This window comes from Psammomys obesus, unplaced genomic scaffold, assembly GCF_907164565.1.
Source record: "Psammomys obesus unplaced genomic scaffold, mPsaObe1.curated_primary_1811, whole genome shotgun sequence".
NCBI lineage: Eukaryota > Metazoa > Chordata > Mammalia > Rodentia > Muridae > Psammomys > Psammomys obesus.
The window spans coordinates 66,369,207-66,382,416 of NW_026585504.1; the positions used below are offsets into that span (position 1 = coordinate 66,369,207).

General features: G+C 39.2%; 1 protein-coding gene across 1 annotated transcript in view; it reads left to right on the forward strand.

Moving 5' to 3' along the window:
- The first annotated feature begins 267 nt into the window (after window positions 1-267).
- The window catches only part of Rab3gap1 (RAB3 GTPase activating protein catalytic subunit 1), a 55,079-nt gene continuing 42,136 nt past the window's right edge, over window positions 268-13,210 (forward strand). Inside the window, exons 1-5 of the mRNA XM_055603258.1 lie at window positions 268-273; window positions 1,507-1,639; window positions 3,810-3,888; window positions 8,218-8,337; window positions 10,923-11,088. Of these exons, the coding sequence (XP_055459233.1) occupies window positions 268-273; window positions 1,507-1,639; window positions 3,810-3,888; window positions 8,218-8,337; window positions 10,923-11,088 (504 nt within the window). The remainder of the gene's footprint in view (window positions 274-1,506; window positions 1,640-3,809; window positions 3,889-8,217; window positions 8,338-10,922; window positions 11,089-13,210) is intronic.

A 13,210-nucleotide genomic window follows, 5' to 3' on the forward strand; every position in this document is an offset into this window, starting at 1 on the left:
CAGTAACCATGACTTCACTGAGTACTTAGCTAGGTTTCTAGTACCAGACATGGTCTCTCTCTTGTTAAGGGGGTCTTAAACCCATTACAGAGCCTTTATTACCACCCAGGTATGTGTGCTATCATTGTACCTGTAGGGTTATTGTGCCATGCTGGTCATTGTGGTTCATAGGCATCAGAGCTGGGTAGGACTGTTAGTTGCCTCCCTCCTTTGGAAGCTTGCATGACACCTTCTGGTATCATGAAAGCTAGTACTCAGAGAGGGGCCATGCAGGTCAGTTGCAACTCCAGGGGCCTCTGGGCTCTGTCTCTGAAGTGCATGGGGTCTTCAGCAGTAGTTATTTGCCTTCTGCCTCTGGAAGGCAGCCACAGTCAGCAGCAGTGGCCAACTGCGCAAAGAAGTGCTTCTCATGTCTGCTATTAGGTTTTGTTAGGTGGTCTCTGGCTCTTTGAGGGAGCACCGTCAGCCCACATGAGGAAGACTCATTAAAGACTCATGCTTATTTATACACTAATTGATTTGTACTATAAAGTTGTGTGTGTGTGAAAAGTTAATGGTACGATTCCTTGTGACTTTTTAAAGACATCTTGTTATTTTACTCCTCCTCCTTCCCTAGTTACCGCCCTTCCCTTTCCCTAGAGAGCTTCCCCTTTACCCAGTTAGATCACTTGTATCCTGCAATCCTCTTTACCCTCCTCCCGAAAGATCTTTCTTAATTGTTAAGAAATATCTTAGCCCAACCTATTTATTCACTTAATTTAGGCAATATTTTATGCAATGAAATTACTCTACAACTTACTGTAAGCAGCATAAATCTTACATATTTATTGACATAAACATGCAATTTATATGTGGGTTTGATGACAGAAACTAATATTTTTTAAATAATGAAAAAATTTATGTGCAGTTTTATTAAATGATGTCTTATGTTTTCCTTCTTGGATTGATGTAGATCACATTTTTTTTTTTTTTACAATAAATGCAATAGAAATATGTCCTATAAAAATAATTTAAAATTATGATCATTTTGGAAGGTTGGCAAAGTAATTACTCTTTTGTTTTGTTTTTGTTTTTTTGAGACAAGGTTTCTCTGTGTAGTCTTGGCTGTCAGGATTTTTGTAAGTCACTTGGTAGTTAATATTTGGGTTTTTAAAAATCACATTTATTTACTTATTTATGTGTCTCTGTGTATGTGTGTGTGTGCGCTCATGTTCTGGTACTGATGAGGAAGTTAGAGGACAGCTCATAGGGATCAGTTCTCTCTTCCCATGTGGTTTCCAGGAGTCCAACTCAGGTTTTCAGACCTTCTTGCTGGCTCCAAGGCGCTTTTTCAGTAGCCACTGTGATAAATCATTTCTACTTTTTTTTTTGGCCTTTATTGTGTAGAAGATAACTGTAGATTGCAACTCTCTGAGTAATGGTTGGAAAAGGAGGGAATCACGGTGTATAGTGAATTCTGTAATGACTGATAAGTTGGCTGTTTTCCCATTCTGTTGTTAAATGCAGGGTGTCTTTACTTCTGGCACATGGGAAGAGAGATCCGATGAAATTTCCTTTGCTGGCTTCAAGTTTTCAGTCACTCATCACTATCTTGTACAGGAGTCTACTGATAAAGAAGGGAAGGATGAAGAATCGGAGGGTATGGGTTTCTTTTCTTGTCATACTTGTACAATATTTTATGAGTCTATAATTTTTAGTTATTAATTTAATGCTCATAATTCAGTAATATCCGTAGGAACTGTTTTTTTCCCCCTCGTCTGAAATACATTCTGCGCTAGTACTGCTTCTGGAGCAGAGGAAAAGCCCCAGTGGCAGTCCCTGGAGAATTGCGTCAGCACATGCTTCCTGAGCGACGAACGCGCCAAGCACTCTGCTGAGTCTTTTTGAATAAGATCTTAGATGGCAGGTGCATTTCATTAGGGAAGATAAGGTGTTGAAGTAACTGTAAAAGGAGGTAGGAAGTGATAAGTGAGATCTTAAGGACAGATGAAATTCCACTGAATTTTGGTGGGGGCTGACATAATCAGGAGAAAGAGATCAGGTAAGGCTATTTGGAGCCTGAAGCAAGTAATTTGGCCTTTGAAGGAGTGCAAGTAAAGGGGATTTGTGGGCTGATTTACTTGTGGGAAGTGCATTAACATTCTGTTTGGACTGGCTAGTTACTTTACCCCTCTAAACTTGTGTTATCACATCTGTAAAGTAATACAAGGTACCCGAGGGGTTACTGTGAAATTTAATGAGATACAGTACCTAAGTCCTTGTCCCAGTGTCTGATCTCCACTAGGCATTTAGTAAGTGGAGCTGATGATTTGTTAGTAGATCATGTAATCTACATGTGCTGAAATGCACTCGTGTGTAACAGTGAGCAGAGTGTTGAATAAACACGGATGTGAGCTGCTAATGAAACAGAGTCGTCAGTAGTTGTGCCTTTTGTCTTGGGGATCCATCCTAGCGTGCCTAAAGCCATAAATAGTGCCGGAAGTGCTGTTACCGAATGCTCTACGAATGTAAACGTGTGAGAAAGTGTAATTTGTAAGCGGCCACTCTAAGAGACTGCCCGCAGCAGTGGGCAGAGTAGAGTCGTTGTAGGGGTCTGCCGTGAATAAAAGTTACTAAACCTGGTTACTTTTGAGGTTTGTCATTAAACACTACTGGAGCGTATTTGGTAGGAGACTCCAGAAAGCAAAGTTATAGACAAGATGGAAGCACTATACTGGTCAGAGTCTTTCTGAAAATAAGTAGATACAATGCGTTACATTCTTTTGGTCAAAGCAGGTATTATTTATAAGCATGGGCATGAAGTGTCTGCTTTTCCTAGGTAGGGATGGCATGATACATTTTCTGTTACATGCATATCCTACAGAGAAAACTATGTAACTCCTGCATTTAGGCTGAGAAAGTAGAGCGAAAACATTGACCAGATAGACACATACATGTAAGATAATTATGTAGCAACATAAACCAAACAGAAGGTGAGTGTCTGTTTTGGGAGAAAGGAGAGGAAGAAAATTATGCATTTTGTAAAAGGGATGATAATCAAGGCTATCTGAGTTCAGTCTTGTATAAATAAAGGAAACTGTTAAAAATAAACAAGCGTTACTGATTTTTAGAAAGACCTTATATTTGAGATAGGCCGCTTCGGTGAGGATGTTTCAGATCAGTGTTTCTGAAACAAACAGATGAAGAGGATTGGTGTAAGAGAAGGTGAAAGTGGTGAAGGCGTTGCTGCTTCTGCTGGGTGTTCTGGGAAGTTTCCTTTCATTTGGTTGTGAACAAAGCTGTGACTAAAGGAGGGAGTTAAAAGAAAAACTGAGATAACTTAGATACACTCTTAAGGCTGTGCTACCAGCAGTGAGGGCTGACTTTCATTGTTTTGGAGTTCTTTATTATTTTTGGTTAATCAAGGTTTCAAATTATTGATGCTTTTCCATTTGTTTTATAATCTAGTAAAGTATGTAATAAATTTTGCTAAGAAATTATATCTGACAAGGATGTATTTTATAAGCAGATATTATTTTAGCATCTTAAATTTATTAACTATTTTTGAATGCATATAATGATGATTTGTGTCAGTGCCCGATTGTGGACCAGAGTGTAAGTGCTAAAGATGCATGGGTTAGGTATGCATCTGAGTAGAGAAAGGTTTATAAATGATCTCAAAGATGTCTAGGTAATAGAAAGGCCACCTGTAAAAAGGTGACAAGGATTTCCCAGGAATCTAAACTTTAGCAATTGCTAGTCTACAGTCTAAAATCACTGTACAGTTTGAAGTTTAAATGGATATGTTTTTACTATCAAATGTTTTGTAGATGCTCTTCCACAATCAATGCAAGATTTGCTATGTATGAATAATGACTTTCCTCCAAGAGCACATTGCCTGGTAAGATGGTATGTATCTTTTTTTATTCAGATGTTTGTGTGTGTGTGTGTGTGTGGACTTTTGTGCACACATGTGTTTGTGCACGTGTGTTTTGTTATTGTTTGTTTATTTTGAGATCGGGTCTCTCTACATAGTCTTGGCTGTCCTGGAACTCAGTGTAGACCAGCCTGGCCTCAAACTCGCAGAGATTTGCCTGCCTCTGTCTCTCAAGAAGTGGATTAAAGGTTTGTACCATTATACCTAGCTAGTATGTGTGTTTTCAGGTGACTACAAGACCAACTCTACATTTAGTGATGGGCTAGGAGACTGAAAGAAAGGACCAGAAACTGGAGGTATTATGACTTATAGCAACAGGTGCCACGCACAGTCAGCAGAGGGAGAGGAGAGGGATTAAAAGCTGCAGACATCAGGGTTGGAAGAACTTTCTCTAATGAGGCCCTATAAGTTATACTCATTTCCCTCAGCAACAAATTATGATGGTGTATGAAACGTGCTCTCTCAGGAAGGCTTGTTAGAGGCTCACTGCTCAAAGCTTTAAAGGATTTGGTTAGTAGGCATCTTCTGTCTGGATAGTATATACCAAAATTCAGACTCCCAAAAGGACAACAGGTGTAGAACATAAACCGTAGTATTTGTACAAGCATTGTAAATACACCGAGTAAGCATTTGTCAACTTGGGAATGATGAGAACCCTTCCCAAGTCCAGATTCCCAGATGCTAAGCGAGAGCCAACTCCATAGGCATCTCTCAGGGCTACTGTCTGGAGCTTGCTGGGAACTCTTGCACATTGCACTTCATAATCCAGAGTGATACCTACTTGCAGTTCTGATGAGCAACAGAGAACACTTGAATATCATAGATTTAGTGTATATTATTGTAAGTTTAAATAAAATGCTGACTTCAGTTACGTGATAAAATCAAAACCTGCGTGTCTAAATATTTGTAAATGTGATACAAGAGTATAAGAGGCACTTTACATTTGAAAGATTTCTCCAATCTTTCTCAGTTATTCAGAGTCTCTGGATGTTATGTTGGAGGGAAACATTTAAGTGTACTCTCTAGGGAACATAACTCAATGGGTGGAGTGCTTGCTTAGCGTGCATGAGATTCTCAGATGATCCATAGGAGCTCATAAGCCAGATGTGGCATTACAGGCCTGTAATCGTTACATTTCTGTGGAGGAAGCAGGGGAGACCCTGCTATAAAATGTTTGCTATATTGCTGGGAGTTACTGGGAGGTTTTTCTTTCATCTTTCCTAAAAATTAGAAAAATAGCAGCCAAGTATTTGAAAATTAAACCTATTAAATATGCCTATATTTTCTTTTATTTAAAAACATTGTGTTAAAACACTTACTGTGAGTCAGACACAGACATACCAAAAACTAGTTCCCTACGTCAGTAGCGATAGCTTTAGTCAGGAAGTAGACAGTGGCCACACTGTGTGATAAATGCTCATAGAGTACATAACAGATTTGATGGAGGCTCTGTTCCCCTAATCCACACAGATCAAGTCAGGAAAATGTTTCTTGTTAGAGCTGATAATGCACCCTAATCCTGAAGGACCCATAGGAGGAAGCCAAGCTGTTTCGTTTGAAGATGAAATGCCCACCGTAGCCAGGAGTCAACTGGCTCTCCTATAAGCTCTGGTAAACCAGTGTTTATCTCCCATCTGTATGAATTTGAATTCTTTCAGTACTTCATAAAAGTGGCGTATTTATTCTTTTGTGACTTACTAGTAGGCCTATGTTTTCATTTCTGTGCATTTATCCTGTTTTAAGGGTAATTATTTCATTGTATGATGTACCACATTTTGTGTGTTTATGGGCATTTGGCTTGTTTCTTTGTTTGGATGCTATGAACAGGAGTGCCTGCCTTCTTTTTTTTTTGTTTGTTTGTTTTGTTTTTGTTTTTTTGGTCTATACCCAGAAGTGGGATTGCTATGGTGAATGTTAGTTCATTTTTAATTTTAAAAATTTTATTATTTTTAGGGTGAGGCTTTACTGTGTAGTGTTGGCTGGCCTAGAACTTGCTATATAGACCAGACTGGACATGAACTTAGAAATCCTCTTGTCTCTGAGTGTGTCTCCCACCACACAGCGTTACTGCATTTTGTTCCCACTGGTAAACCAGATCTCCAGTTTCTTTGGACCTCTCATTTTTATAATAGTGTCCTAACGATTGTGAAGTAGTGTCTCGTGAAGACCCTGATTCATTTCCTCCTGGTAACTCCTGATGTTCCTCATCTTTTCTTGCAGTTTCTTTTTTAAGCATTTGTGTGACCTTTTGGGAGATGATAGCTGCCCGAATCCTTTGTTCATTTAAAAATCTAGTTGATTAGCTGGCCGGGGTGGTGTGTACTGAGGAGGCAGAGACAGGCAGAACTTTGTGAGTTCTAGGTCAGCCAGTGATATACAGGAAGACCCTGTCAAAGAAAGGAAAAACTTAGAAAAACCTAGCCATTTACTTTTTGTTATTGATAGCTTTTTTGCACACTTTTCCCCCCTTTTTTCTTTTTTCTTTCTTTCTTTCTTTCTTTTTTTTTTTTGTTGACTTGGTAAAAGGAATAGTTTCAGGTCTCAAGTAGAGCTTGTAAGGAAATTTAAATAAATGAATGATTTTGACAGCATACAGATCATCATGATAGGAAAAAGGTGTTAAAATTCAGAGAATGGTGTATGTTTAATGGAGGTCATCAGTTGGTATTTAAGCTAACTCTTTAAGAAAAGATTGAATTTGGAAATTTAGTGATGCTTCTCTCTTTGTGTCTCTGTCTCTGTCTCCGGTCTCTCTCTGTGTGTGTAGCATTTCACACAAAGCATAGGAGGTAGAAGATATTGCAGAAAAATAAAAGGCCCTTTTTAACGCAGCAACAGCTTATTAAATCGAAAGGGTTATTTGGCAACAGTTTCAGGAAGGCAGATGTTCTCGTTGTTCAGGAATGTAACTTCGAGGAATGTACTGTACAGATCATTTGTAGGATTCGACCATTAAGTTATTTCAGCAACGGCAACCTGGGAGCAGAACTGGTCAGTAGAGTTTGGTCCATGACAGTCAGGAATAGACAGAACATTTCTGGAAGAACACCAAGAAACTTGTTTTCTTCCAAGGATAATTTATTCACATCCTGGGCCTTTCAGTTATCTGCTGCTGCCTCTACATGATGAATCTTGATTTTCCATGTCAGAGGGTGGAAGTAAGCTGAGGAGTGAAATAAATTTTGCTTATGAATCCTTCAAACTATTTCAGAGTCATAGCAGCATCTAAACAGTGAACAGTATGAGTTAGACTTTAAGGAGAGGTTTGTTTGTTTGTTTGTTTGTTTAATGAGAGGATTTATTAGCTAGGCTTACAAGACAGTCTGTGTCTCAGCAGTCCCAATCTGGTGATGAAAGTAAAGGAGGGTTTTTATATACTGCACTACAAGGGGTTACTTGAGAAAATAAATTAAAACTAGGATTTATGACTACTCATGCAGCGACTAATGTAAAGTAGGCAAGTGAGTATGAGTAAATTATTTTCTTTATTTAAAAATTATTAAAGTAAATGCACTTAGGAGTATTGAGATGAGTTGTTAGGCAGAAACAACTATCAGCTTGGGCTTAAATTATTACTGTTTTTTAAAAGGTAGCCAGCAGGGGCTGGAACAGTAGCTCAGCTGTTAAGAGAACTGGCTGCTTTTCCAGAGGACCTGGGCTTGTCAGAGGACAGCTCTGTTTTTTCTTCTTTATTTTTATGGGGGTTCTGGGGATTGGACTTGGATTGCCAGGCATGTGTGACAAGAGCCTTCTTACCGGCCTTGTAAACTGAATTGTTATTTAATGGTTACTGTAATTTCAAAAAATGACTTCATTTCTAGTGAATAGGTGGGCTGAAAAAGATGGAAGTACTTCTTAAAGAAAACTCAGGGCCTGGGTTAGCTCAGTGGTAGAGCAGTTACCCAGCAAGCATGAGAGCCTGCTTTTGACCCCAGGGAGAAAAATGAAAAAGAGATTCAGGTGGCGGTCATGGCAAGATGGCTTAGCTGGTTAAAATGCTTCGGGCATAAGCCTGACAACCGAAACACAATCCCTGGAATCCACTCAAAGAGAACTGACTTGAAAGTTGTCCTTTGGCCTTCACATGTGCACTGTGGCACAGGCATGACCATGCACTCACTGAGGGTTTTTGGTTGTTTGTTTTGTTTTTTGTTTTTTAGAGAAGGATTCAAATGTATATCTATCCAGTTGCCATGTGGGGTGGGAATAGGAGAAAATAAAAAAGTCTGACAGTACAAATTTGGCTTAGATTTCCCACAGGGAAACTTCTCATTTTTTCCTGGGGTGATTCTCTCTTAAAGGTATGGCCTGCGCGAGTTTGTGGTGATTGCTCCTGCTGCACACAGCGATGCGGTGCTCAGTGAGTCCAAGTGCAACCTCCTCCTCAGCTCCATTTCTATCGCTTTGGGAAGCACTGGCTGGTAGGTGCCCTCTCACAGGTGTGAGAGAGTGTTGGAATGCGTTGAATGGCGGAGTCCAGGGAGGTAATCGATTATTCAAGGTGCTCTTCTCCCTGCAGCCAAGAGTTTAGTGCCTGCCTTTGCACATTATTATATACTAGAATTTGCTATGTGAGGGTGAGCTTAGAGCTGTGCTTGGTGGGCAAGTCTTCAATCCCAGCACTCAAAAGGCCTGGCTAAGAGGATCATAAATTCAAGGCCAGCCTGGACTGCAGAGTGAAACCTTGTCTCAAAAGAAAAATAAACCAAGACCCCCAAAAGGAGTGTAATTAATAAAATGTTTGGGAGGTCATTTCTAAAGAAAATTCAGTATTCTTTGTATTTTTAAAATGAAGGATGAATTTTGCTACAAAGTCTAATTTTAAAATTTGTGTAGTATTAGACATTATTTTGGGATTAACTTTTTGTATATGGATGTTTTGTCTGCATGTACCCTGCACACCAAAAGAGGGCATCAGATACCGTAGGACTAGTTATAGATGGTTGTGAGCCGCCATGTGGGGGCAGGGAATTGAATTCAGGACCTCTGGAAGAGTAGCCAGCGCTCTTAACAGTTGAGCCATCTCTCCAGCTTAGGAATTAACTTTCAAAGAATTTTTTTTAAATGTATTTTCATGACCCCTCCTTTTTTTTTTTTTTTCCTGCGGGACAAGATCTTACTGTCTTACTGTGTAGGCCTGGCTGATCTGAAACACTGACCAGGCCAGCCTTGAACTTACAGATATCTGCCTGCCTCTTTTTCCCTTGAGTGCTGGGATTAAAAGGCCTGTGCCACCATGCTCAGTAACTCCCTATTTTTAGCTGTAAGTATTTAAGAACTTGAAGTTAGCTTAATCCATATTCTGCTATTTTAAGTTCTATTTTTTTTTGCATATCAGATAGACCAAAAGACTCTACGTGTAAATTTACTAGTGGACAAATTGATGCACTAGAGTGCCCTAAAGAATATTTTGGACCTTTTAAAAAATGTTTTAATGTTTTGGTAGCATAAGCCTAGCCTTCAATGGTGGAGCCATCTTTCCTCCCTTAAAAACCCTGACAAAGTGGGAGTATTTACCAGTGTAGCAATATTGAGTTAGTATAAACACCATAGCTGTTGTGTTACAGCCATTGTTCCTAGGGAAAATGCGTAGGTTCTTGTGAGCTTTGGTCACATTCTTTTCAACTGTATACGCTATGATCTTGTTTCACGGATGTTTCTGTTTAAAGATAGCATATTATGCTCACAGCCAGCCCCTGAAAGCATGTAACTCGTGTTTGAAGGGAGCGCTTCTTGCACATACATTGTATCTGTAAGACATATTATGGTCTCCGGCACTTAGGAACACTTCCTTCACACCACCTAGATCATGAAAGGACACTTGAGCTGGGTGTGTGATACACACCTTTAATCCCAGCAGGTGGATCTCTGTGAGTTCGAGGCCAGCCTGGTCTATAAAGTGAATTCAGGCAGCCAAGGATACACAAGAGAAAACCTGTCGTGAATAAAACTAAAAACCAAAACAAAAGAAAGAAAGGACACTTGTTTATAGTCTGAGAGTTGAAACAGTAAAGCACATTATAGACGTATATTTTTAATCTATTTTATTTGGGTTTATACCTACCATCCTTCTCCACCTCAGTCCCTTTCAACCCCCAACATTAATTAGGCAGGCAAGAAAGAAGGTTAGAGGGGAAAGGAGGTGTAGACCTTCTTAGACTACTTCCTGCTGATTAGGGACATATGGTTTATTGGGGCAAATCCAGTCTCTGTTGTCAGGGTAGCTCTACCTTCCTGTTGCTTTGGTCATGACCACTTGATGGTTTATAGCAATAGCAACAGGGGCAGCAGGTTTCTTCTCCTTTGGAGTGTCGCTGGTTCCTATCTTGGCTCTAGTGTTTATCCCCCTCAAGAGTCCCTAGAATTCCATATGCAAACTGTCTGCCGCTGGCAAAAAAATCGCACCCCCACGAGAGCACAAGGCAAAACGTAATCACCAGCTGTGAAGCAGTCTCTTCTCCCACACCTGGGATTAAAACAAAAACATATTCACATAACATAACTGGGTTTTTAAAGAAACCAAAGTTCTCGCTGCAGCATGTCATTACCTAACTTGAGTTCATCTGGGAACATACACTTTAGATACTCAGAATCTTGCTGCTCTGCATATCCTCAAATAACTGTACTAGTAGTATTGATTTAGGGGGGTAACAGATAAAATTTTAGTGAGTAGGCTAATTTACAGATGCAGAAATCTGTGAATAGTGAGAATCAGTTCTACCTTTAAATGACAAACATTTCACCACAAAGTTGGTTTTAAAGTTTTTTTCTTCCTTTTTTTTTTTTTTTCTAAGATGCTAGAAGGCTTCATCAGTTTATTAAGTTAAGGACAGGAGGAACTAAGTATATCTTTGTATTAAATGAGAAGCTGAGATTTAGAAGTTTTCCTTTATATAGTACTTTTAAATATTTGAAATTAAAATAACAAACAGTTTTGAGGTTTAGAATTATTTTACTGTGTAATGGGTGAGCTTGATTTCTGGTCCTTTTTATCCATATCCTATAGCCAGGTACCATTGTTTGTCCAAATACATCACAAATGGCGAAGGATGTACATGGGAGAATGTCAGGGTCCTGGTGTTCGAACTGACTTTGAAATGGTTCATCTTCGGAAAGTGCCAAATCAGTACACTCATTTGTCGGGCCTGCTGGACATCTTCAAATCAAAGATTGTGAGTTGGCATTGATATTGTCAGTCTTATTTGGGATCCAGATAAAAGAAGCAGTTTAGTAATTTGAGCATATAGACATATTCTTCTAATATTAATACTATAAGTACAAGAAAACTAATAGATTATATGTTGCTATGTACACTTAAAGAAGATACCTAATAAAGAACTTACATATTTTTTTTTGTTAGTATTCACTGATTCTGTTCTTCTATAAGAATGATTTTGATGGTCCACCAGTTTAGTAGGCTTCAGGTAGCTGGTTGTTTTATGCATTGACTTTGAGCAGCTTGAGTTCTAAACCTGTTAGATTCTGAACTGCCCTTTTCTGTTTTTTCAAAAGAAACATTTTTGATCTTTAGGTCTAATACATAAACTGTGGCTGAGAGCTGTAGGGCTAATGAAGTATTCCAAATGTATCTGTGATAGTCTATAAAAACGCTGGCCAACAAGAGGCTTAGCTGGTAAGGTGCTTGCTGCCAGGCATGACTCTCTGAGTTTGAGCCTCAGGACCTATCGAGTAGAAGAAGAAGAAGAAGAAGAAAAGCCATCATCTGACTCTTACAAGTGCATAGTGGCACACTGCGCACCTTTTCTCCAGTGAATAAATAGACTGGGTAGGAGTGTTTTTGCCTGCACGTGTGTCTGTGCACATGTGTGCACCTGACTCCTGAGAGGACAGAGTGAGCACTGGCGTTACAGATGGTTGTGAGCCACCGTGCATGTCCGAGGAACTAAATAGGAGTCTTGTGCAAGAGGAGTGCCAGAGCCCGCCAGCAGAGTCGAACGGTTCTTGAATTGGGAGTGAGGATTAAAACTAATGAGCTAACACACAACACACATGGGACTTTCTGAGAGGCTCGAGAGATTAGACTCCACCAGCCAGCAGCAGCCTGACTTTATTGCAGAGAGTTTTTAAGCCAGAGCAAAAACAGCTCAGAACAAAGGGTTAAATTCACAAGGAGGTGAAGCAAGAGGTGTGATCCTCACAAGCTGTCCCACCTGCTGTCACAAACTAAAGGAGATGGACTTGCAAATTCTTCCCAGGCCTGGTAAAAGCAGTCTTTCCGCTGAGATTTCAATAGCAAAGCAGCTGCCAGAGCACCTGCTCCTCACAGGAGCAAGTGCTTTAACTGCTGAGCCATCTCTCCAACATCAGAGGCTGGTGGTATTATTATCATTATCATTATCATTATTATTATTATTATTATTATTATTATTATTATTATTATTATTATTTAAGTAAAAAGCAAATATTGTCATTGCGATGGTAGCCTTGCCTAACCTACTCTTGGGAAGAAGAATGTGAGAGCTGAAGTTGACATTACTTATATAAGTACCAAAATATTACACTGATTTGCCAGGCCTGTTAAACATATTCAGATCAAAGATTATGAATTGGCATTGGTATTTATTGTCAGTCTTATTTGGGATCCACATAAAATCAGTAATTTGGTAATCTGAGCATATAGAAATGTTCCTCTAATATCAATAATATAATGATTATAATCAAACTTGGTCAGCATAGATAAATAAAACTTATTATTTTATATATTGGTTAAAAAATTAATTGAAGGGTTGGAGAAAAGGCTCAGCAGTTCTTCCAGAGGATCTGGGTTCCATTCCAGCACCCATATGGTAGCTCACAGCCTTTTAAACTCTCGATTCAGGGGTTCCAGTGACCTCTTCTGACCTCTGAGGGCCCCAGACATGCATACGGTGCATAGACACACATTCAACAGAACCTCATAAACCTAAAATATAAAAATAAAAGAAAAATTAATTGAAGAGAAGAAACAACCAACTGACAGGACATGGCTCCTGGTGTAATCCACTGAGGAAGACAGACTTCTGAGTAATGTCTCTGTTAGAATATTTAACATTATTATTATATGTGTAAAAGCAATCATTTATTTCCAAAGTTGAATCTTCTTACAAAGTAATTGGTCTGGACTCTTGAAATAAAGGCTGGTGCTACTTAGATTAAGGAAGATAAATGAGACATGACTGCTAAGTGCAGTAAATAGTTTTTACTTGGTCAAAACAAAAAAGATCTGATTTGGGATTTGGGAGGTAGTTTTAATATGTACTGAGTATTGGAAAATAGTGTTAATGTTAAACTTCT